The sequence below is a fragment of the Aulonocara stuartgranti genome, assembly GCF_965226115.1.
Source record: "Aulonocara stuartgranti genome assembly, chromosome: 8".
In the NCBI taxonomy this organism is placed as follows: domain Eukaryota; kingdom Metazoa; phylum Chordata; class Actinopteri; order Cichliformes; family Cichlidae; genus Aulonocara; species Aulonocara stuartgranti.
Genome location: NC_138959.1, coordinates 14,658,614 through 14,683,507, shown reverse-complemented (window position 1 = coordinate 14,683,507; position 24,894 = coordinate 14,658,614). Strand labels below are relative to the sequence as shown.

General features: G+C 40.6%; 1 protein-coding gene across 5 annotated transcripts in view; it reads right to left on the bottom strand.

Moving 5' to 3' along the window:
* plce1 (phospholipase C, epsilon 1) overlaps positions 1-24,894 on the bottom strand; it is a 64,307-nt gene continuing 39,413 nt past the window's right edge. For 3 of the 5 annotated variants that reach the window (XM_082543939.1, XM_082543938.1, XM_082543937.1), the window contains 33 exons: positions 24,730-24,839; positions 24,511-24,627; positions 22,938-22,979; positions 22,434-22,562; positions 22,214-22,350; positions 21,683-21,789; positions 21,462-21,586; positions 21,197-21,341; positions 20,854-21,015; positions 20,632-20,746; positions 20,317-20,476; positions 20,087-20,209; positions 18,925-19,061; positions 18,601-18,839; positions 18,429-18,490; positions 17,967-18,132; positions 17,770-17,877; positions 17,284-17,400; positions 16,243-16,401; positions 15,798-15,933; positions 12,158-12,276; positions 11,818-11,935; positions 10,319-10,456; positions 9,837-10,127; positions 9,305-9,468; positions 8,157-8,418; positions 7,878-7,996; positions 7,529-7,657; positions 7,244-7,441; positions 6,911-7,102; positions 6,602-6,814; positions 5,461-5,669; positions 1-3,679 (listed from right to left, as the gene is read on the bottom strand). In XM_082543939.1, the coding sequence (XP_082400065.1) occupies positions 5,505-5,669; positions 6,602-6,814; positions 6,911-7,102; positions 7,244-7,441; positions 7,529-7,657; positions 7,878-7,996; positions 8,157-8,418; positions 9,305-9,468; positions 9,837-10,127; positions 10,319-10,456; positions 11,818-11,935; positions 12,158-12,276; positions 15,798-15,933; positions 16,243-16,401; positions 17,284-17,400; positions 17,770-17,877; positions 17,967-18,132; positions 18,429-18,490; positions 18,601-18,839; positions 18,925-19,061; positions 20,087-20,209; positions 20,317-20,476; positions 20,632-20,746; positions 20,854-21,015; positions 21,197-21,341; positions 21,462-21,586; positions 21,683-21,789; positions 22,214-22,350; positions 22,434-22,562; positions 22,938-22,979; positions 24,511-24,627; positions 24,730-24,839 (4,704 nt within the window). In that variant the 3' untranslated portion in view covers positions 1-3,679; positions 5,461-5,504. Of the gene's footprint in view, positions 3,712-5,460; positions 5,670-6,601; positions 6,815-6,910; positions 7,103-7,243; positions 7,442-7,528; positions 7,658-7,877; positions 7,997-8,156; positions 8,419-9,304; positions 9,469-9,836; positions 10,128-10,318; positions 10,457-11,817; positions 11,936-12,157; positions 12,277-15,797; positions 15,934-16,242; positions 16,402-17,283; positions 17,401-17,769; positions 17,878-17,966; positions 18,133-18,428; positions 18,491-18,600; positions 18,840-18,924; positions 19,062-20,086; positions 20,210-20,316; positions 20,477-20,631; positions 20,747-20,853; positions 21,016-21,196; positions 21,342-21,461; positions 21,587-21,682; positions 21,790-22,213; positions 22,351-22,433; positions 22,563-22,937; positions 22,980-24,510; positions 24,628-24,729; positions 24,840-24,894 lie in introns of all 5 variants that reach the window. The other 2 variants (XM_082543935.1, XM_082543936.1) reach the window with 2 other exon arrangements.

Genomic DNA, 24,894 nt, shown 5'->3' with positions numbered 1-24,894 from the left:
TCAAAGTATTTCCCATTTTTATTGTGATTCATATGACAAAAAATAAAATCCACCGATTACCATCCATTTAAAGTAAATTCAAGTAAATAGACAAATGTTCACTTGACAGTCATGGCATAACACAGAGAGCGGATGTTAAAGTGTATAGTGGACCACTTATGGAAAGTGCTAACAATCAAAACATAGCTTGACAGCATACACGTGGATATAATGAATACACCAAAATGTAAAATAAAGTCTCAAATTGTCAGATTTAGTCCACAGTTATGGAAAATAAAATGCTGCTGCATACTGCAGAATAACATGCCATAAGTATGAATAATACACTAAATATTTTACAGTAAAATATTTCTTTACATATCTAAATACGTTTGAGTAAAGTCAGGGCAGTAGAGTTCACCCTCTCACATACTGAAATAAATAAACAAACACTAATAACTACTTACAGGAACTTACGCATAAACAACACAAATGCCAACCAGGGCTTCACATTCAAATAAATAACTTCAAACACACATTTGTCTCAGGTTAAGAACAGTTACATTCAGAAACGAGGTCTAGAGGTTAGAGAAAAAAAGGAAACAAGATGTGGTGGTGTTATAACTCAGATTTAAAACTGAAAATGTCCCTTCCTGTGTGGAATCACTGTGGATTTCACACGCTTATTAGAGCTGATATCGCTTTCATCCAGGCATGTAGTTGTAATGACCATTTCGTGAAAGATTAGGTTTTGCTTCGCGTAATGGCTTTTTTTTTTATCCAAAGTTTAAATTAGAAACAGTTAGAGTAACAAAAGCCTGACTGGATTAAAGGATTGCAGCTTAATTATCACCGATATAGAGTTGTGGTTTCTGGGATCACAGTCTCATCTACCTTAAATATCATAAGCCTTAGGTCCCACCCTACTCCCTTACTCCCAACAAAACATAATCCATGCATGTGATTAATATTAATCAGGTCAAATTTAACCCATTAATTGATGGTCACAAGTTGAAAGTATGAGTTAAAGTGGAACATGTCAGTCGTTTGTAGGTATTAAAAAGATGAAGAATAACAGATCTTCACTATTGCACTAAAACTATAACTCATTACTTGGCATTAAGCCTTTTTTGAAAGGTTTTTAAGCTTCTTTAAACAAATAATTCTAGTTTGTTAAATTTTTAGTATTCTGGAATATTGGTAAAAAAAAATGATTCCATTTTTATAAAAGTAGGATTTATAATAAGCCTAAAGCTGAGTAAGCAGGAATGAATTGAAACAGCTTTCAATAAAGAGACTCAAAAGTGATTTTTCTGAGTGAAAATTTTAAATGGAGAAATAAAATAACCCTAATACAGCAGGTCTGTGTTCTTGAGTCTTGATGATGGACTTGATTTTGTGTCACGGCTCCTTTTTGGGTAATAATCAAGATGTATCATGTCGTTTTACATCTTAATGTTATTATTTTTTAATGTATATTTGGTAACGTCATTAACCAAATGGGAGGAAGTAAAATAAAAAGTTACTATTAGTCCTAAAATATTGAAATGTCGCTAATTAAAAGAGAGAAAAGTGGCACCAAATGAATTTTGAATGTAGATTTAGATGTGCAGAAGAAAGAAAAAAAAATCTAGTCATTACTTACATTAAATATCTATAAAGATGCTGCTCTTAAAATCAAGGACAGTAAGTCCAGACCAATAAATAAAGAAAAACCAATCAATTGCATTACGAACATTCAATTCTGTTGGGGAACACGGAATACATACCTATAAGTCTGACAAAAAACTCCCCCAAAATGTACTTGTGCTTTCTTTAGAACTAAATTTGTGACTGGGCTGAAATTGAAAGTAATAAATACAACGACATAACAAGACAGAAGCAGTTCTAACCATAACAATCAAGTCGCTGTCACTAATTAGACAGTAACACAAAAACATTGATGACGACACCAAAAGGAAAACGAAAAGTGCAAAACATTGTTTGAAGAAGACCGGGATGCTCTCCAAAGGATCTTAGCACTACAACCATCATTGCACCAATAAAATAATGTAGGAATTTGCAGGAAATACTCAATTAGGTCCAACAGAGGAAATGTCCATATTTGAACAATCTGTCTGACTAAATTTGTAACTATGTTTTGGGCTCCACCAGTTTTGCATTTAACAATGTAAATATTCAGAAAGCTTACTGTTGCACAAAAAAGGTTAACAAACAGTTCTGGTGATCGCATTGTATTCACACTATTAAAAAGCAATACCCCATGTTTAAATTACATTTTAAATATATATATAGTAATGTATATATATTCATATATAAACATTTTTAACTTTTTAAGCTGCTCAGTTTGGCTGACAAGGTGAGATATGGTTGATATTTGTGCACAATGATGTGAGCAATAAGATACTCTGTAAAACAAAGCAGATCATCCTCAGAGATACAGCCACAAAATCATCAAATGTTGGAGGCAGTGTTGCAACATTTTAAACCGACACAAGACAACTTTACCAAAACAGTGAGAAGTTGCTCCACATTTGCATTTGCAGAATATAATAGTGTGTGCCTACACTGCCTTAAAACGCTCCTCATATATCGACTATTTAGGGCAAATACGGTAGTGTCCGATAAACTGCTTCCATTTTTACGACATTTAAATAGAATAGAAGCCTCCGATTCTTTATCCTCACATTTGCTGCGTCTTTCTGTGAGCTTTGCTCATCTGCACTGCCCCAAAATGTGCTCTTACAGTACTGTGAAACTGGAACAGTAGGGAAAGAACCAAACAAGCCAGCTTGTCAGCCTCCTTCACAATGCCCTCAACCAAATGAGCCCATACCTGAGGAAGCAACAATCTCCTACATCTCTTCGTCCATTTTAACATTTACTAGCAAGTGTGGATTTTACTTCTTTGTTTTAAACATACTGTACAAAAGATTTATTCAAACAATTATGCTAGTGCACAAGGCGTGTAGTCACTTGTGGAGATTTAATAGTCCTTGAAAAGGGAAAATAAATACTCCAAATAGTTTGTGTTTTACTATTTCAATAAATCCAATGGCAATTTAGCAACCATCAAAGCCAGAATTATTCTCTGTATGTGACACAGGAATCTTTTTTATCCTCTCTTATTTATTTGAAATATGAGGGACAGTTTGCCATTTCATGTCCCAGCGGACTTCAATAAAAACAGCTGCCCCAAGAGGAGCTGAGCTACCAGCCCACGACCATCACAGTCCTCGTGGATGACTTGGATGACAGCGGGTGGGCTCGCCAATCTCCTCCCAAGCAAAAGGGGCTCATTACCTGTCACCTAACCCAGTAACAGAGCCTGGACTGAATCCTGTCCTTCACTTGCTCATTTAACACAGGGTAGGATTGGATTCCTTCAAGACTTTGACAGGAGGGAATCTCAGAACCCGACAATGCACGAGACCATCACTGAAAACACCTTGTGAAAAGAGAAATTCTCCAAGTTAAGAAGTAGTCAATGCAAGTCTCTCTGTGTCTAGAACTCATTTGTGGGTCTTCCAGTTCCTGAGGAGGTAAAGCTTCCAGGCTGAAGGGGTCAGAGAAGAGGTGGGAAGGTGGACAGATAGGAGCTCCTCTCTGAAAGAGTTGGAGGAGGCCTGTAGGAACCTTCCAGCCCCCACCCTGCCCTCTGTCACCCATGCCCTCAGACCTGCAGCTGCAGACAGGTACCCTGAAGAGGAAATAGGATCTATTTTCATGTTTCTGTTTTTCAATATTTAGTTAAAAAAAAAAGAGTTTAAAGAAAGACACAACACAACACTTGTTAATAACACAACCACAATGAATTGTTGCTACACCGCAAAGTGATCTTCTGTTAAAAATGTGAAAAATGGCTGCCGTTTCAATATTAGACTGTAAGGGGTTTTAAAACAACAGACTTTGAAGTAAACTGCAAAAATGACCACAAGCACAAATACAAATCTTTTTCTGCGTTCCAGTTAGCATATTATTGTGCATCACCTGCACATTTGTCACATGGTTTTGCTTCTTCAGGGCTACTTTTTTTAATCTGTTTTAAATTGAAAGTCGCAATTGAGGGTGCTGATTAAACACGTCTTCTACAGCTGACCGATGGTGACAATTGCCACTTAGCCTTGTACTGTATGACCCTTCTTTGTAGCATAGTCTGTAATTAGGATTAATTTACTTCAAAGTCCTTACAAGGGGAGTATTGTTACTACTTTTAGAATGAAGTATGAGAGGGTTCAGTCCCAATGAGAAAACAGCAATGACGTTAAAAACGCAATCCTAAATGAAGGAGAATGACTGTGTTGCCCTGTTGAGCAATATTTGATCACGTTTCTGTAGTTCTCTCATGCATAGCCTCTCATTTGGGTCATGAAATACACATTTCTGCTGTTTTAACACACATCTGCTAACCTAGCTGTGATGATAAACTGCTAATGAATCCAGCAATAAGCCTGCAAAAGTAGGTAAGAAGAAGAAGAAGACAGGATCTGAATGACAAAAGATTTCAAAAGGGCACTGCAATTGTTTTATGAAAGGGGGAAAAAAAGTTCCAGACATTTGTTAAATGTCAAGAATACACACTGGGCATCATTGTCAGAAACAGTGACGTCATCACACGATGACAGGTGATCAACCTATCAGAAATGTAATTACCTATCACTGCAATGCAGACTGCCACAGTTATGAGCGGCGTTTGCATTTTGATGATGCCTCTGTGAGACTAAACCTGACAGGTACAGGCTACCACAGCATTCATCTTCCTCATAATGATAACACAATAGCCAGTCTAGTGTCTGGTGCAGCAGACGAAGTACATCCAGTGAGTGTATACACTGTAATGTTTCTATTTATTGCAGGGATTTTATTTAGTTTTTATTCATTTATTAGCCTCAATTTCACGTTAAATTTGTTCAGGTTCAGGTACAAGAAGAAGCTCGACACAGGATAAAAACACCACTTACACTTAGAGTTTTAATGGTGGAGTTAGATTAAAAATGAATATGCTTCCATTCATTTTCACTTTATTTCTTTTTTTGAACAAAAACTCTGCAGATCACTTTGGAGACGTGAGTCAGAAGATCCTGCAGCCTGGAGCAGATTTGGAGTTAATAAATAGCCTGTTTTTTTATTATTATCATTATCATTATTATTATCATGACTTTAATTTTCCATAAAACTTTTGAAAGATTAAAACATTAAAAAAAATAAGTATCATCCAAAATCTCAATTGGGAGACTTTAAAAAAAACTATAATAATAAGAAGAGTGTAAGGCACTTTAAAAGAAAGGTCGATCACCCTGAGAGCTACCATATTTTTGTTTGGTTTTTGCATTGTACTTACATGACACCTATAATCCATCAACAATTTTAAATCTATCCCATCCAAACTCTGCTTGTACTTTTCAAAAATAGTGGCAATTTTTCCCACTCACACTGAGTTCTACTTCTCGAATGTTAGAGGTTAGAGATGACATACGGTACCTCTGTTGCTTTTCCATGCAAACACGGCAGGCAGAGTGTGAGCCTCACTCCTGGAGCTCTGTCAGAGCCACACAGCATGCAGCTCTATCATCCTTACTCTGGGCAGGGCCATCCACTCCGCTGCCAGTTGTCATGCTGCGGCTGCGACTAGTCAGCTTCTTGAGCTCACTGGCAAAGGAAATGACTTTCTTTTTGTCCTCCCTCACCACCTGGAAACAGAAGTGAATCCGTGTAAAAGAGATGCATTTACAGCATAAGAAATGTGCCAATAAAGCCTGAGCAGACTCATAAGAGCTGAGAAAACACCAATGTACATGATCCCCTTTACTTTTTTCTATTTCTTCAGATCACATTTTGTCTCAAGACAGACGAAAAAACTTAAACAAATAGAGCTTACAGAGGCATTAGACCTTTATTTAGCAAGGCAGGACATTTAAACACATTATTTCCAGGCTGTCAGAGCGAGAAAAAAACAAAACAAACAAAAATCGAGCGCAAAACGATGACAAATAGATAAAACGCTAAAAGCATTAAAATGTACAGAGCATAGAGTTACATAAGCATATTAGTAACAAAGCAGATGGAAAACACTACAAAGGAAATCACAAAAGCACAAAACAGATGAAAGATTTGGGAAATAAAGGTCACAGGAACGGGTTATTTCATGTAGGCAATTAAGCATGCTAAAACACATTGGTGAGCAAGCAACAGCGTACTGAGCAGGAACTAGGCATGCAGCGATTATCAAACTCTGGGCCAACACTCATACTGATGTTTTTAACACCCATTTGGCCTTCTGGCTCTTCATCACTATTAAAAAGGATGCAACTCAGCAGATAAATATCAGTTGAGTTATATTGGTCATCCTATTGGCTGATACAACAAGGCTGTTATCACCAATATAGATGTTCGCCCGATGTATCGCTGCATCCCCAGAAAGAACAGCATGTTAGAAAGATGGTGGCTGAGAGCAAAGTTGCACATATAAAACGGTCTCCTTTGTGGATGTGCACAAGGAAAGCAAAAAAACAAAAATGTTCTTTAAAAGTATTGCTACAATAAACATAAATATTAAATAAAACTAAGAAAAAAACCTAAAGAGTCTCTAGGACTAGAAATTGGTCGTCGTGCTCAGAGCTACCTGCTCTTTGAGTTTAAGAATAAACTTTCCCGCGCCCCGCCAGCGGCTCTGAGCTTGGTAGACACACTCGTGATCCAGCAGCACTCGCTGAAGAGGCTTGGTGGACGAGGACTTCTTAGAGCCGACGTCCTTGGTCACTTCCTCCATCAACACGTAGTCGCATGGATTGGGGTTAGCGAGGATACTGTAGGAATACTTAGCCTTTGACAGAGTCTGGCCAAAAAACAAAGAAAATTGAAAATATTAGGATGTGCTTTCTGCTGTGACTCATGCTTGTTTATATAATGTGTTTGCTTTTCCTGGACTCACCTGCTGTATGATATCCTGAGCCGTGCTGTAGCGTGGAGCTTTGATGACAGTGTGAGGCTGTTCGGGTGAAACTTCATGGACCTGGACAAAGAACATATCATCCTCCCCTCCTCCTCCTCCTCCACCTCCTTCTCTGCCTGCCACAGTCACCTCCTCCTCTCCCTCCACCACCGTGTTCTTCTCATTCAAGTTCTGCAGCAATTAAAAGCAAAAGTAACAGTCAAACAGTGCATGACACAACCACAAGGGGGAGCCAGAGTCTGCAAAATAGCCTTCACAAAAGCTTTTGAGAAACCGCTTATTACTCTAACTGCATATACTAAACATGTGTACCTCCTCTCTAGTTTTGAGGCACAGTCTCCTCACATATCCCTCCTCAGTGTTCCAGCTGGACACCACCCTGACCACCTCCTCCTCAGGTGCTAGAGCTCGGTGCTGCGGGCAGCGCTTCACCTCGCTGCGTTCCTTCAACAGGGGAACCTTCTCCTCACACAAAAAGTATTCGGATGGGTTTCCCGCTGACCCCACAACCTGTAGAGAAGAGAGATAAAGCTTAAAAGTGTGTGACTCCCGTGACTGCAGCCTTTATAAATGCTCTACAGATTCTACAGCACTGACCACGTCCAGCAGCTGTTTGGCGGTGGTCTGCTCAGTAACACAGAAAACAGTGAAGGGTTCAGGACCGGGAGCGCAGTGCACCGTCACCCTGTGCTGCTGGGACGCATGCTTCTCCTCAGAACTGAACAGCTGTTTTGGGAGTCAGAGAGATGTAAGGCAGCAGGTCATTATAAAAACACACTGAATGCCAGATGCTCCCTCTTACTTTCTCCACTTTCTCTGAATTTATTTGGATTGCAAAGCATTATTTAGTGCGCCTTAAAGAAGTTTCTTAAAATTACAGTAACACGAAGAAGTCGAATCTGATCTACAGTTTTTCTTAAAAGCAGCAAACCTGAATAAATCTTACCAAAGATGAGGCAGTAGCGCCCCCTGCTGGACCTTCCTCTGTTCTGTGGCTGTAGATAAATAAGCTGGAGACTTCAAGAGACTCGTTGTGCTGTGTTCTCAACTGTACATGTCTGTAACCTACAACACAAACACATAAAAACAAAAAATTAAACGGTCTTGAAAACCTTTTAGTGGTTTGAAATAGACTGATTACATCATATTTTTATTGGTGTATAAAAGTCCCATCTACAGCCTGGAGACAAAGTTTTATCAGATGTACATTATCTGGTATTTCTACCTGGTTTGAGGGCTTTAAGTGGGAGAGTCCTCTGAGCTGTGGTCTGGGAACTGTTGTTCTCCACCACGGCAAATCGCAGGAAACACATCTCTTCAAAATGCACAGTGAACTGAAAGTGTTCGTTCCACATGGGGTTGAGGGTGTTGCGGTGGATCGGTTTGGTACGGAAGTGGCAGCTGTCGATGGGCATGCCCAGAACATCCAGCTCGATGCAGGGGCTGCCGGCACTGTTACTGGGACAAACGTTCTGCCCGGACACAATCTGAGCAGAAAAGAGCAGCGGAGGTGTCATATCGTTAAAGACTATTAGACGACCCAAGAATATAAAAATGTATTTAACGTTCTTTTACCATTTCTTAAAGTTACCTAATTCTCCAATATACACACACACAAACTAAACATTTCAATGTGTATGATATCATTTAAGATAACAAATATATATACAAATTACTTTGACTTTATTGTAATTAAAAGCAGTAAAATAAAAATCTACCAATTATTAAGATTAAGCCTTTTTTGAGTTATAACAAACCTGTATGAGACCCACAAACAGTATGTAAAGATATACCATCAAAATGTGCACTGATATTAATTTTACTTCATTTAACAGTTTTGTAAAAATGTAACTTCAGTGGCAAACCCTTAAGCATCTTAGCATATTTATACTCATTATATTATTAATATATTGAGCACCTTAATGCACTGCAAATATGCAGGTATGTCGGTGAGTTTTAAGTTTTAAAGGCCTAGAGAGTTCAAAAACTGCACCATATACAGTAGATGAAGATTGAAAAGGATGTAACAAATTCATATGGATTTATTTATGGAATATTTATGAATACTTAAAATGCAAACTGGAAATTCAGCCATTATCAGGTCCTCAGTTGAACTCACATGTAGGCTTTAGGCTTCAGTAGCTTCAGATGTGGGTCCACCTGAGTGGGCATGACACTCACTCGCTTGCTGTGTGCTCACCTGACGACTACCTGCTACCGAGACCTGTCTGCATTTGTACTAGGCAGCTGACAAGACTGTTTAATGTTGGATATGACTATGTCAGGTGTTTGAGCTCTAACACGTAGCTGTGGCATGTAATGTCGAGCAAAGTTCAGGGCTGAAGGGTGAAGAGGACATTCTTCCTAACTCACTGTGAGGGAGTAGACAGCAGGGCTCATTTTCTCCACATCCCGCTCCATCGGACAGAACTGCTGATAAAGTGGACAGCTACGGTCCCATAACACTGCCGGCTTCAGTACGTAGCCACATCCACCGTTGGCCTCAAATAGCGCCGTGTTCAACTGCATGGGCAGGTCTGGGGAGGATACAGAGAGTACGTTTTTCTAAAACAGGTCATAAAGAGCGCTACGTCGTTTGGATACTGTCAGTTGTTTGACAATTTGAAATCGTTCTTGTCTATTTGCTGTTGTAGAAGACAAGAGATTTTCCTTTAAACAAAACATCCACGTTTAAGTGAGAGCATGCACGAAAAGTCTCACCAAACCTAATATGAAATTTTTTTTTTCACCGCTGTAAAAAAAAAAGAAAAAAAGAAAAGGGCTGCAATAAAATGATAAAACTGTCATTTCTTCTTTATCATCCTCTGGCTATTACAGTGTTATATTAAATTCTGAAGTGCTGTTTGTCAGAAGTGAACGGCCCTTCATACAGACATACGCTCACCATCAGTCTGATAATTGAGTGCCACCAGCTGGATGCCATGCTGCCAGAAAAGCAGAGGGTTGGGGTTGGTTGAGTCGATCCTGGTGGCCGCCGGGTAGGTTCTGAGCAGCTGGCACTCCGTGTGCTGGATGAGCTTTTGAGAGTAACGGCGGCACAGGCGCTTGGCGGCGTTCTCGTTGACGGAGGAGATGTGGTAACACTTTGGTGTGCGGATGATGGCGCTGAGTGAGGTGGAGGGGTTGAGGACAGGAGACGTTTGCTGCTCCTCCCAGCTGAGTCGCTCCGAACCACCTGAGGGACAGAGACACTTTTAAAGGCCATGAAAACTTCTCCATTAAGTGATGTGGGTCCTACATGATTTAAGTTAGGATAAAACAGCATTAACTAAAAACTTTGGCAGTTTTACATCGTGTTTCATGTTTCCCATATGCACCCGCACACATAAACCTCTGCTAACGCCGAGTTCCTCGGGCCAGGCTCACCTTTCCCAGGGGTGCGGCTCTGGGTCGTGACCTCCCCTGTTGCACTGCTGCGAGAAGGAGCCGTGCCAAATATGGACTTCCTGCTCTTTCCTCGGTCCTTCCCCCTGCTAGAGCCAGCCGGAGACAAAGTAGAAAGGCCTGGGTTCCCACACAGAGGAAGCAGACAGAAGAGACGAGTCATTAATGAAAGGCAGACAGACTAGAGACACCACAAGTATCCCAAGAGTCTCTTCTTAATCGTAATTTGCTTGAAAAAACCAAAACATATCAGAGCCATTTTCTTTCAGTATTCACTTGAAGGGAATTTAATTTGAAAACTTACATCTGCCATAAAAAGGTGTTTTATAATCTATATTTTGGGCTTCATGTTCTGTAAAGCAACTCAAAAGTTGTTTGCCATTAAGGCCATGAAATTAATCATCTATCAGTGGAGAGGAATAGCATGCAAATGATGTTGTCCTACTTCTTATTTAGCAACAGTACTCTAGTCTCCCTTCTGAAAATACTTCAGATGAGAAATGCCCTTTTCATTTTATGAATGGTGAGTGTTTTTAAATTGATTCAGACACTTGTACATAAGTGGCCCGTTCAGCTAAAAATCACTCCCGACTACACAAAGCTGCAACCAGTCTGCTGCCTGTCCGAATTGGACCACTTGCCCTACTTCCTCTTTCTCATATCTCGGGTCCCTGGAAACGGTAAACAAACAGAATACCAGTGGAAACACAGGCAAGTTTATAAGGGCAGATGTCAGTTAAAGAAAAGAGGAGACAAACAGAAGAGGACGCTCGAGGGAAGAGGCGATAAGAGGTTGATGTTTAAGGGACAAAGAGAAATCTTTTCGAGATAAATGCAAGCATGCAATCAGGGCAGATTCCCGTAAACGGGCGAGATAAGATGTTTTATAAGCACATTTTTTTTAAAAAAGGAAAGAAAAAGAAATTTGAAGCCAACTCAAGCATTTCTCACTTTCTACTTATTGCAAGGCAATGAAAGTGCATGAGAGCTACAAGGGCGACATGACATAACACGACGAAGACCCTGCGTTCGAATTTGAACTGTACTCATCCATCAGGACATCCGCAAAACAATTTCTTACTGTCCGGCGTAAAATAACTTGTGTTGTTGTGCCGTCCGGGGAATAACAGCAAAACTAAGTAACTGTATCTTTTCCATGGGAGGAAGATGATTCATCATCTTAGTGGGTGTCCTGTGTGGGATAGGAATGGAGTGTAACACAGGGATATTGGATGTCTGAAAACACGGGGAAAGGTTTGACCTCTTAAATATAACATGGGAGTGGATTAGGGTGGGACAAGATCCAGAAAAAAAGAGAAATGAAATACACAGCATTTAGAAATTAAAAGGAGAGAGGTGAAAGCAGAATATCGGTGGATAAAAGGAGACGGCATGTATAGTAAAGATAAAGAAAAGTCTGTTCTAATGAAATTCAAGGGAACAGGGAGATCTGTTTGGCAAAGAGACGGAGCGATCCCTACCAGGGAATTTCACAGCCTGGCAGTAGATGACGAGGTCGGACAGCTCCTGGGCGATCTGTCGACTCTCCTTCTTATTCTGGGGAAGGTAGAACTCCTCGCCGAGCTCCATGTCGAACACCTACAGGTGCAGACACACACGGGACATGGAGAGCACTGCTAACATTTCACTATATAAGTGTAAATGTAGTGCTGAATCAGAGGCTGAACCACACTCTGAACCTAACCTAACTGAACCTTTCTTTTTCAGTAATCTGACATAATCAATCTTATAGGAATTTCTTTTAAAGGAAGCAGCACGAAGGGCAACTTTCCTTGAGATTAGGTACATTTATATCTCTACCTTTCCTTTGCTCTGTGTAGTGCTATCAGCTTTCTTCATCCTTTTGGGTATTTCATCAGCAGGTTGCTCTTCTTTCTCGGCCGAACTCTTGCCTTCTGGCTTGTCATCAAGTATATTATCTATACAGAAGAGGACAGGGAAAAAAAAAAGGGTTTTAGTGACACCTGAGCTTTACACCGAGCTGACTGTACGGCAACAAGCAGCCACCAAAATTAGCGAGCCTTATGCCTGTCAATCAAGAAAGCAAAATCTGTGCTAATGCTTGCAATATGGACTCTGATAATGAAAGTATACTAAATGCACCATCCCAGATTCGTATTTTTCATCGGTCAAAGCAGGCAAGTATATTTAAGGCAGAAACTGGCCTGTCAAAGATCCATAAATAACATTTGTGCACTGGAGCTGCTCCTGATATAGTGTACATTAAATCACCAATAAGACATAGCATGCAAGGGAAGAAGGGAAGAAGAATATTTATCATCTGGGAATCTACTGCTTGAAAAAACAAAAGCAACTTAAATGAGGATTTTTCTTGTTTTCTCAGAGAACAGAGTGGCCGTTAGATTTACCTGTTTCAAGTCATTCTGGCCACTCATTAAAAACTTAATAAAAGCATTTATATCATACTGATGACTGACTGTCCACGCTGACCCGCTTCACAGCTGGGAACAATTAAAAGAAGAATTTTTAGTTTTAGCTGAAACTCGTCACCTCGTAAATCTCTGCTGACTACTCGCACGGTTCAGGAGCACCGAAGCTAAAGCGCACAAAGGCCCCTTCCTACTAATATTTAAAGCGATGTCTCTCAACTGTAAACAGGAGCAACAGCAGGGGAGTTCTTCCCATTCCTCCTACTCATTAATCGCAGCCAAAACCACAACAAACTTGAAAATGCAGACGCTTTTTATCACAGACAACGTGTTCAATTCTTGACATCTTCTCCTTTAGAAAAAGAACAAAAAGAAACAACTGTTTATCAGAAGGAGCTGACACTGAATATTTAAGCTATAGACAGCAGCCAGAGAAGTGAGCTGGACCAGACGGTGACTGGAGGGGAGCCACTACTTATCGGGAGAGGGTGGCAAGTTGGCAGCTTAGTTCAAAAGTGTTTGTATTAGCGGGGCCTGTGCATGTGCCAAATGTGTATGGTGAAATGAAGACGTCAGGCTGGGGCGGGAATTGTTCGCTTGCCAATTTTAACATCCAGCGTCTGAAATTACATAACAGTGGCACTAGGTATTAAGAAGCAAGGTTTAATCAATCTAAAGAGTTCAGATGAGAGAGATGGGTTTGTTTTTGATTTTTAAATTGGTCCATGACCAGTAAGTTCCTGTGACTGAGACGAGCATAGTGGAGGAATTAGGAGCGAGCAGTGTTGGGACTGGGACAGGGTAGTTTCCCCTGGTCTGTTGTTTAGTGCAGGGGCAGCGCAGGGCCTGAGAAACCAGATGGCTTTGTTTTGTTTCCCTGATGAGCCTGCCCAGCCACTGGCGAGGTCATGGACAAATACAGTACGGAGGGATGGAGGAAGGGAGGTGATGCGTTTGTGGGAGAAAGAGACATAATGCTGACCGTATATTGTTTGATCACATATAAAAAATATGTTTTTCTCTTTTTAACATGCTGTCCCGTCCAAGCACTGCATCTATACAACTGAGGAAAAAAATTCTGTGTACTGCAGTAAACAGTATCTAGTCACAGGCTACATATTGATATTGCTTCCAGGGAAACATGGCGTAAGTATGGAGGCAAGCTGGGAGGTTGGGATGCTATCGAAATTACATAAGAGCAATAAAAACAAGTCTACATCATAACAAACACTCCTGATCACTCACTAATCATCCTTCGTTAGCAATCTACAGCCAATTCAAATAATCAGGTAATCCCTCACAAAACTATGAATTAAAATAACTATAAAGCAGGACCTGAATAGTACCCGAGTGAACAGTGAATATCTGCGCTACAGATGGCTGCCCTTATTTGTCAGTGGTGCCTGAGGCAGAATGTTTTGCCTGATCGCTCAGGCTGACACTACTACCACATTATTCTTCCTCGTTTCTGTCAAACAATTCTTTGATATCAAATGGACTGGATGGAGTATTTCTTTTCCTGGGTTCCAGATATTATGTAACAGTGAAATTTTGAAATGCTTGTTACCATGGAAGATGGTTACACTACAGCACTATCTGAAGAAAGCTAGCAGCTACAACAGGAATGCAGGAAAATATAGGAGTACGTCCAAAGCAGCGATGCAGCACAGCAGCGCATGTTTCATACCAATGCTTTCCAACCCTTGTGTCTAGTTATTCGGCCGCAATAGACGAGATCAGCAGCTAAAGTGCAGTGCAAAAGTGTCGAGCCACCCATCATTTCTTTATATTTTGCCAGGGGGAAAAAGGGTGATTTTTTTAAACATGCAAATAGAAATAGAAATACGCTATATTGGTCGGAGGGCCCAGTGGTGCCAGTGTCCTGCAGCCTCGCCTCTGTCAATGCGCCCCAGGGTGGCTGTGGCTACAATGTAGCTTGCCATCACCAGTGTGTGAATGTGTGCGTGAATGGGTGGATGACTGGATGTGTAAAGTGCTTTGGAGTCCTTAGGGACTAGTAAAGCGCTATATAAATACAGGCCATTTACCATTTATATAAGACACAAATGTAGTTTGTACAGTTCTAATAAACTTGAAAGTTAGAGGTAGTCATACCAAATACTAAGTACTTTTCAGGAATAGTTCTCCAGGCTTCTTGAAGGACATTCAAAGCTTTTCTTTGGTGTTTCTGCCTTTTGTTATGTTCTTTGTCAAAATGATACCACACTGCTCCCACACATGTTGAGGTGTAAACTCTGGGGAGACCAATCCATGACTGTTGGTGTTCCACGGTGTGTTTTTCTATCTAGGCCTGCTTTTACTGCACAGGCAGTGTGTTTGGGATCATTATCATGCTAAAAAATGAAGTCGCTGCCGATCAGACACTCAAGATGAAATTACATGGTGGATCAGAATCTGACAATATTTTTCTGTGTTCATAATTTCATCCAGTTTTGGAAGATCCTGAGAACTATTGCTCAAGATTACTTTAACAAATTAAAAGAAGCAAAATATTTTTTAAAAAGAGGGGTCGCTGAAGACTTTTGCACAGTGCTGTAAATTTGCACCAACAATCATAACATTGTCTTAAAACCCAACTGAATATAGTATGTTATGTAGCAATTGGTAAACAGTAATAAGGGAAATTTCAGTGGTTAATTTTTGAAGAACAGCATGAATCTGTAAAAGAAAAGGAAAAAAAGCAGAAGGAAATACTTAGAAAGGCACATCATAGGTGCGCATTTACCTTCAAGACCATACGAGGCAGTAGAGGCAGCGAGGCCATCAGCTAAGTGGAAAACAAGCAAGATAAAATAGGAAGGGTGAGGGAGTAAGAACAGGGTGTCAAAATAAAACGAGAATTAAGTGTTAAAAAGAAGAGAAACAGAAAAACCTAGTGAACAGAAACCGATTTAAAGCTTACAACACAAGAATCTATGAGTAAGTCGTGCACTAGTTAAGTCTGAAAGGATGTAGAAATCTGATAAGTCGCACACTTCAGTTGAATTCTAGACGTTTCCGATCACACACCACAATGCGGGTTTCATTACCATCTGATAGAGACTCATAATCATAATCATAGTCGTCTTCTTCTTCTTCCTCTTCCTCATTGGCATGATTGTTGGGTGAAGTCACTCCTGGAGACCCGTTGCTTGCTTGGGCTTGCATGTGGGCGAGCTGGTGAGCCTGGGAAAGGGGTTAAAATAAAAATACTAATAAAAAAAATAGAAAATTCTACTTTGAAAGCATATATATAAGTGCCTATGCACACAGCATCTATACTGTAGATATAAGCATTTTTCTTGCTTGAAAGTTATGATGGGGTGAACCTTTTAGCACAGCTCCATCCATTATTGATGTTTGACTGCACTCTAATGACAAACAATGATAGATGTTTAAGGCTCTGGAGCTACCTGGAAGGTTCTTATATTATTTATGAAATTTGAACAAGTTTTGCTGACACAAATGTGTGAGGAAGATGCGTTTCTTCTTCACCTTCTGCTTGAGTATGTCCACCGGTGCCTGATGGGCTTTGAGTTTCTTGTTCTTGAGCAGTATCCTCCCTCGAAGCTGCAGCGGCGATGGTAAATGAGGGTCATCGTTGAAGTCGCTTTCGAAAAGGAAGCGCGTCACAAGGCGTTCGCCGAACACAGTCTAGTTTAAAAACAGAAAAAATTAACAAAAACCACACCATCAGGAAAGGCAAGTCGAGTGCTAAGAAAAGTATCAAGTGAAAGGATGGAATTCAGAGGCTGCGGAAGAATCTTCCAAATACAAATAAAGTAATTTTATCCATGCAAAACAACATTACAAATAAACAAAACCATGGTGATGTTAGCTGGCCTGAGGCACAGAGCTGTCTGCAGATAAAAGAATTTCCTTTATCAAGCTACTCAGAAGTCAGTCTCCAAGGAGGATGAAACGCTCGGAAGTTTTGCGAGATGAAAGCACAATGATATTCCACGATATAGCTGTCGTGCCAAGATATCTGTGGGCTTCATAATTTAGAAAAAAAAAGACGAAGAAGAAGAAGATGAAAGGGTCATTTGCGCCCTGAAGTTCATAAAAGCAAGCGTCTGGACGTTGGCCAGTTTGAATGCCCAGAACAGCTGGAAAAAAAAACAAGGGTCAAGGAAATCAAATGAGTGGAGTCGCACAACAAACAAGCCTACTTGAAAGGGAACGTTATTCCCTAAATATAAAGGATAGAATAGCTGAACAAGGAGCATGGCTGCCAAACTAAGGATTTTAGTTCCTTTTATTTTATTATTGTTTATTTTTCCCTCTGCCACAAATTAGTGTCGCTCTGAGATTTAAACAAAGACAGACGAAGCTTCTAATTGGGTGAATTTATAAGTTACCTCACAGTCACGCTATGAGATGTCCAATCCAATTGAAAAGAAGTTTTTGTTTTTTACTGCTCAGTGGCATTCTCATCTGTCTCGCTTACTAATCAGCAACTGCAAAATTAAATTAAAGACACACAAGAAACACAGTAACTCTAAGGACAGAGACAGGACTAGGCTGCCTTCATACCTTGAAGATTTCTGCCATCTTTCGTTGCTGAGGAAGGGAGCAGTGGTTCTCTATGGACAGGATGACGGGCATATCAGAATTGACAAACGCAGACCGGTTAATTGCTTCCACCACATCCTGAAGGACCACGGGAGAGAAGATGAAAAGGAAGAAATTGTCGATAAAAGCACTGCAAGTCAAATATGTAACAATAAAACTCAAACAGCTTTGGGTAACAGCTTCAAATTAGATGCAGCTGTAGGCCCCAAATCAGATTACATAAAATAAATAACGCTGACACAATTCGTTTGACTTTCTGGGATTCCTCTCTGGATCCGTCACCCCTGAGTCTATCATAAGAGAGCACTTGTGTTTAAAGATACAGATTTTGTTCTAGAGGCTTCCACCGAGTCAATGGGATGAGGTATGGAAGCAGAGAGCCAGCGACTGATGCCCCAACAATCTATTTCCCCTTTATGAATTAAATTATTCATGTGCATTTCAAACCTTAAAGGGTATCTTAGTGGTGAGTGTGTGACCGTGGTAAATAACAGGCATGCCATCGTCTCCGTCCCAGCAGTCCAACTCGACGCTCCTACAGCCTTGCAGGAGCACCTAAGCAAACGAGACGTTCACAAGTAAGCGGCAGTTTTCAACAAACCGCACAATCTCAGCGGGCTTGGTTAAAAAACGATCCGGCTTACGTGGCTGTAGAGCTCAACAGAGGACTCTCCTTTGAGCTGGTGCCCAGTCAGATAGGTGTTATGAGAAGACTCGATGTAGTAGTAAGACAGAGGGTATTGCAGCTCCTCTGGATTCATCTGAGATTCCTCATTACGTGAAGCAAAGTTGTCCTTGTCCATCAGGAACCTGATATAAAGAGAAAGATGCCAACAACATGCAATGAAGCATGTTAAAGAAAGAAAAAAAAAATAAAATATAAAAGCAAAATGCATCACTGAGGCTGTATCAGCGATACACAAACTCATTATGGTGTAAATAAATGTTTAAAGTCCAAAAGGGAGTCGGTAGAAGTTTAGCACTTATCAAGAGCTACCCCCTCAGGCTTCCTACAACAGTGACAACTTTTATGTTGTGCTCTATACATTTACATTTTCATGCACTTTGAAGTATAATGATCTATGATAACTCCTATTTTTCTATACCTTGCAAAACCTTCAAATGACATCCACCCCATTTGTCTCATGCTTGATGAAGGCTCAAATTTCTGCAAGAGAAAAAATTGGTGAGTTCCTTTTCCCTTCTTTTTCTTCCTTCATCTTTCCCCCTAACCATGAAGATGATTTGAGAATGTGAATTTAAGAATCCAGACTTTACTTGTATAATACTGAGAATCTCATCGTAGCTCAGGTTCTCTCTCTGACAGTTGACTAAAAAGTCATTGAGCTGAGGGATAGCCAGTCCCAAGACGCCTAATGACGCGTTCTCCACCCCCGTCCCGTTGGTCACAATGCTGGCTGCTGCGATGGCATCTGAAATCTGCTTCTGGTTGTCGGACATCTGCTGCCTGGTCCGGATAAACAGGCCGAGATCCGACCCGTTACGAGTTAGCAAATCTACAGAGGAGAGGGAGAGATTTAGAGTAAAAGAGAAAGAAGTGTGTATGTTTTTGACTTCTGTAACTTCTCTTTGATCTTTTACCAAGGTCTGGCTGCAGTCCTGTGTCTTTGTCATCTATCCTGAGGTTGGTGTAAACAGGACATGATTCTGGGCTTGAGCGACTGCAGGGGACAGCAAAGGTGTCAAACAGCTCCTTCAGGTCCTTCCTGCTTCGGATACTGTTGAAAAACAAATTACAGAGTGGAGTCCAGTTTTAGCAGCACATCATGTCCCCATGCCCCTAGTATATTAAATTAAATTATTATATAAAGGGTTTTTTATACATATACCGTCACAATGGAAGATTCTCAAATCATGAGTTTCAAATAGTAAGTGTAGACGCAAGCAATCCCTGTGAGCCAAAAGCTCTGGCTTATCTGTATAATGTCAATAAGTGTGGATATCCCTAATATGGTCAGGGGAGAGAAGCTTGTGTCAGACAGAAGATGAACTTGGGAGTTGCTCCAAGAGTAAGATATAAGGATTAATTCAAATTGTGAATCATGCAAAGCTACTCTAGAGTCTAGGGGAAAAAATATGTAAATCAGAACAATAGCTCTTCTTTAATTTTCAGCTTTGCAGCCATGCCACTTGAACTGGGGAGGAGGCGGCCACCCAATCAGAAATACATTTATTTGCCTCTAAATTTCTTTTACAAGAGAGAGTTTGAAGAGTTGCCCAAGAGCTTTTGTCTTTATAAGAAATTAAAAGAAATCTGCTGGGCAGCAGATGAGAGGACACTCTGCAATCTAAGAAATGCAGAGGGGCTAAAATTAAAACAATCCTTTGCTTGTCTGGGTGAAAGATGTATGTCCATCCATTTGACTGGGGAAGAATTCATGCAAGCTAAATATTATGAAGAATGCTTGGAAAATGCCCTTGGCACGATAACCTTGAGAGGTATTTTTTATTGCATATGTTTTATCACTGTCTTTAGCTACTATTGATAAGAACAGTAGTTATATAACAAGAGGGCCTGAGCTCCAAAAGCACTGCACAGGGCATGTGCAGTATGTGATATGACATACAGCATATGTGAACAATGAGTCATTACACTTAGCTGGAAAAATGCATTTTTAAATAAAACAGAAGTTATATTTAAATAGTCAGAACTTGAACTGAATGAAGCCAGCACGGCCGACATCTCTTCCTCTGCTTTGGAAACATGTAAGAAATGTAAGAAACACAAGATCAGATCATTTACCTGAATGATTTGAAAAGCTCGACAAACTCGATGAAGCTCATTGTGCTGTCAGAAATCATGAGATTCTGAAAGCCTTTGAAACAGCCTTTACCCCGGCCGTGCCACGATCTGCTGCTCCATGCCCTGCAGGCCCCAAAGAAAAGGAAACATATATTCGCTGGGATGGAAAAAATAAAGTGTTAGACGTCAGTGGGGTCAAACGTGCCCCGCTACAGTCATTTTTCACATACCCTGGCTGGGATTTAGCATTTCCCGAAAGGATTGGAGAAGACTGCGGACGGGTCGGGTTGGACCCTGCCATGCTGGAGGAAGAGGAGGAGGAAGAGGAAGAGGATAGCAATCCGGGGCTTTTACTGGATGTGAGGGAGAGTGATCCGGGGATGCTGTCTTCTGTGGAGCCAAAGAGTGTTGAGTGTGAATAAAGATCGGTCACACAGACAGAAAATTATAAGATCTGAAGCATTTGGTCGGGTTTCTAGAAAACACCAATTAAACTGATCTGGCCTTGTAACTTCTACATGTTACCATGAGTGAGGTAACATCACCTGGATCTTCTTGGTCGATGCTGTCAGACTCTGGACCGTTTCGATACAGTCCTTCTTTACAGCTCCGTGTTTTCCTGGAAACCATCTCGTCATCGGTTGCATCCCCACTGTCTCCCTGTTAAAGGTGTGAGGAAAAAAAGACCGATGTCAAAAATGAGTCTGTGAAAAACCTAAAACCTAAAGTTAGCATCCATGACTACAGCAAAAGGTCAAATTACTGACCCTGACAAGAACCTTCTTCTTCTTCTTGGCTTTCTCATTCGACAGGGGGTTGTTCTTCTGGGCTCCAACCTTGTCTCCACCACCCGTACCCATATTCCACCTCCGACCCCCAAAAAGCTCAATGGCGTGGGCTAGTGTAGGGCCTTCATACCTGCCGTCCTCCTAGAATAGATGAATACAAATGTTACTGTTAATTAAACACACACCACTTCTTTTCATCCATCCAACTCCTCCATCCTTCTTTGTGTGCTGAACATTTTTACAGGCTTATAAAATACAGTCAGTGTCAATAATAATCATTAAAAAATTGATGGGAGAGAGACATGTACTTTTAGAGTTTTACCTGATACAAACTGACATACTGCTTCCTCAGCCACTGCAACCTTTGGTCAGGAAACTTCTTTAATTTCCTGGTTGCATTCACCAACTCCGACAGGCCCTTGTAGAGCATTTGTGCCGTGTGATTGGGGGCCACAAAGTGCAGAAGTCTAATGGCATCAGTCAGGAGATTAGTTAGTTTTAAGTAAAATGAAAATGTTTTAACAGTGTAACAGTAACTCTATATAAAAGTGCATTTGAATCCTAATAGATTATAAAAAGGCACCAACCTATTGTCTGTGGTACTCAGACCATACAGAAGGCTGAGGCCATTCTCCTCCACTGTCATCTGACTCAGCTTGTTTTGCAAACATACAGCATGAACATCGACACCCTGATGGCCCAGAAACACTGCCTGCACATTCAAATAAACACAAAGTTATGAACTTGAAAGCTAATCTGGGTTTTTAAAATCTACAAAACCAAAAAAATATTTCTTTTTATGACAAACCTTCACTATTCCCAGGTCCAGCAGGCCTTCTGCTAGCCCAGCCACTACAGGCTGCCCCAATCCCAGTGGTTGCTCTGCAGGGGAAGGGCCTCCGCTTTGAGGTTTACCTGCCGTAAATCAACATATTTATGACTGTTTGAGCTGCTGTAACGGCAAACGGAAATTGAAGAGCCCTTGCATGAATGCACAAATTTACAAGCAGTTTAAACTGAGGCTTTTATTCTGTAGATAAACACGTAAAGCACATTTAAAATAAAAAAATATACTTTTTTTTATAATGCCCTTTAAATCTATTTAAAGAGAAACAACGAGAGAGGAAATTGGTCTCGTCTGTTTGAGGTATAAACATGCTAAAAAAGTTCTGAGAAAAGGAAGGTTTGATGCAGTGATTTCAGCGTATCAAGCCTCCCACACCCCCTTACACTGGTAAACTGGAATCCTATATGAATATGACTCATGAAGAACGAGGTTGCTGAATAACTCAGTAGAAGATAAGGTCAAATTTCTTAATACTAAACTCTTGCAATTTACCCCAAGTGAGTGTTGTATTATCAGGCTGTAGACGTAGCAGACAGCGAGCACTGCCATGGCCGTCCTGGTCGTAATGAATGACCGTAGCGCCCTGCAGCAGAAACTGGTAAATTTCTGGTTGTAGTGACAGCACATACCTGGAAAAAAAACAAGAGTTTGTCGCACGTCTGCTGAGGCACCAACAGCTGGACGTGTTTGCATGTGTGCTTGAGCCTCTTACCAGGGAATGAGCTCCGTGCCATGGCTAAAAGCTCTGTGCGTCTCCTCGGTCCCCTGAAACTCCACTTCTTTCACCACCGGCTCGGTAGACAAGTCACCATCTGAATCCGACAAGTCTCCGACCGAGAATCTGAAGACAGACAGGGGTTAGATGGGTTTGGAAAGAAAGTTTAAGAGCCAAAGATTTTTGCGTCTTTTAAAGTTTTTGCATGCTGATTTCCGAGGCGATTTTCCAAATGCACATCTCAGTATTCATAGGACTCATTTTATTTTTAAAAAGCAATTCAATCAGACATAAGAAATGACCTGCATCTCAACTAAGAAGAACCAAACAGAAACTGAACCTATCCTGCAAGCATTGGCTTGATCAAGCAAAAAAAAAAAGAAGAAAAAAGTACCATGCATTAGTCACTGCTCATGCTTCTAATTAAACCGTAATCTGAAACATACTGATGATAGCAAGCATTGTTCAAATTCCAGTAACTTATACTGTGAAACAACTTACAAAACATGTTTTTTTTCTGGAGTCGTCTTAAATGAAAGGGAACTAGAAGGGGAGCAGGAAACAAAGAACGAAGAGAGGATGTGAGACGAAAAAAAGAACGCATAAAGAGTTTTCAATAGTTTTTTGAGGTCTTTTTTTTAAGTGGGTGCTGGTGGGAAAAAGATCCAGAACACAGAAGAAAGGTGATTTTTTTGAAACTGTAGTCTATGTTTAAGAAAGATACACACTATGAAGCTATGAACTCCAAATTCTGTGCTAACATCGAATAATTTGTCTGAATATGAGAAAAGTGTTTACAAACACATAAAATGGTCCAGGTTTCCTGACTGCAAACATAACAGATCACAGCTGGAATTAAATGACTTTCTACGTCCTCTAAATTCCAGCCTTTGTTATTAGCTACCTGCCACCAGAATGCTGACAACAACCAGAACTCTGTTCCTTCCTGTCCTGACAGGAAACTAACCTGTTATCTATTTTTTTTTAACTCTGCCCCACACAGATTTCATGTCAACATCACTTCATCTCAGTAACAATCTGCAAATGTGTTCCTTCACAAACCCGTTATCTCGCGCTGGTGTTTATGAAAGAAAACTGCACACTAATCCAAAATAAGACTTTGGTGAACATCCAGCCTACTTGGCACTTGAGGATATCCCCTACATTTAAAATAGCTGTGCATTAATCATTAAAGCTTAGTGGCTTTGTTAAATGTTAAACTTTTGTCTATCGCTACATTGCAGTGCCTTGTTTGCTTCAACAGAGGCTGTTGTAGCTGCACATTTGTAAGCAAGCTAATGAATGCACTGCATCTATTGTGATTTTGCTCAGAACTGCGCTACCAGCAAAGCCAAGCCCTCACAGCATGGCAGTATTCGCAGTTCTGATATAAATCTGTATATAACATTCTTCTGCTGTGTCCATGAGTCATTGTCTGTGAATGACCAGCAAAATAAAGAATCCAATTTTGGAAACAGACCTTTGATAGAAAGGGTCACAGTGCTAAACAATACAATCTTCAGGCTGCCATAATAGAGGGACAAAAATGTAACCAAAAATGTAAAATAACACAATGGTAAAGTGAGAGCATGAGTATTACTAACTTTTGTGCAACGTGAGAGCAGGAAGTCAAAATAAAAGTCAAAAAGAAAAAGAAAGAACAGCAAAATGTTGCTTTTTTTGTATTAAATCAACACATCAGCATGATGAAGCAGAGTTCATCGGCAGTTGACAAATAGTAAAAATAAAAGCCAGTCAAGTGATTCATGACGTCCTTGGGTCTTGGTGAATTTGGTCGCATGCTATGTACCATTTAATACTTTCTCCTGTATGCCTTAAACTACTTACATGAACATCCCTTACACTGCGTTAAAATACACACTATCCGTCAACTGGAAAGAATCAAGACCCGGTCACGGTAAACAGATGCTATTCTGGGATATTCTTTAACAAAACACCTCATTTTTCTAGGGTCTCATACCTGACACTGCACGCTGAAATATCTCACAACAAAAGCTTGGATGGCACACTAAAAAAAAAAAAGGGGGGGGGGGGGAGAAGAAACTGAACTAACTGATTGTGGCTGCGGTCTTTGAAGGAGTTGTTTCTGGATGCGGGGGACGGGCCAGTAGAAGACGGACTGGTGGAAGCGTCATCAGGATCTTCTGCCTCTAAACTCCGGTTGCAAGATCTAAGGAGCAGGAACAGTCGAGTCAAACAGACGGATAAAGTAAAGAACAGGAGAGACGACTGTGTCAAACACCATCGCTTTAGTCATTAAGCATGCACATACCTGATAATCTGAAGGATGTTGCTCACAGTAGCTTCCTTCTCTGGCACATGGAGCCCATCTGGGCCAGATCGAGACAAGTAATTGCGCTGGCCGCTGTAATCGGACACAAACTGGAGGCAGAAACAGCAGTGCAAGATGGATTATACTAACAGGATATCAAATATG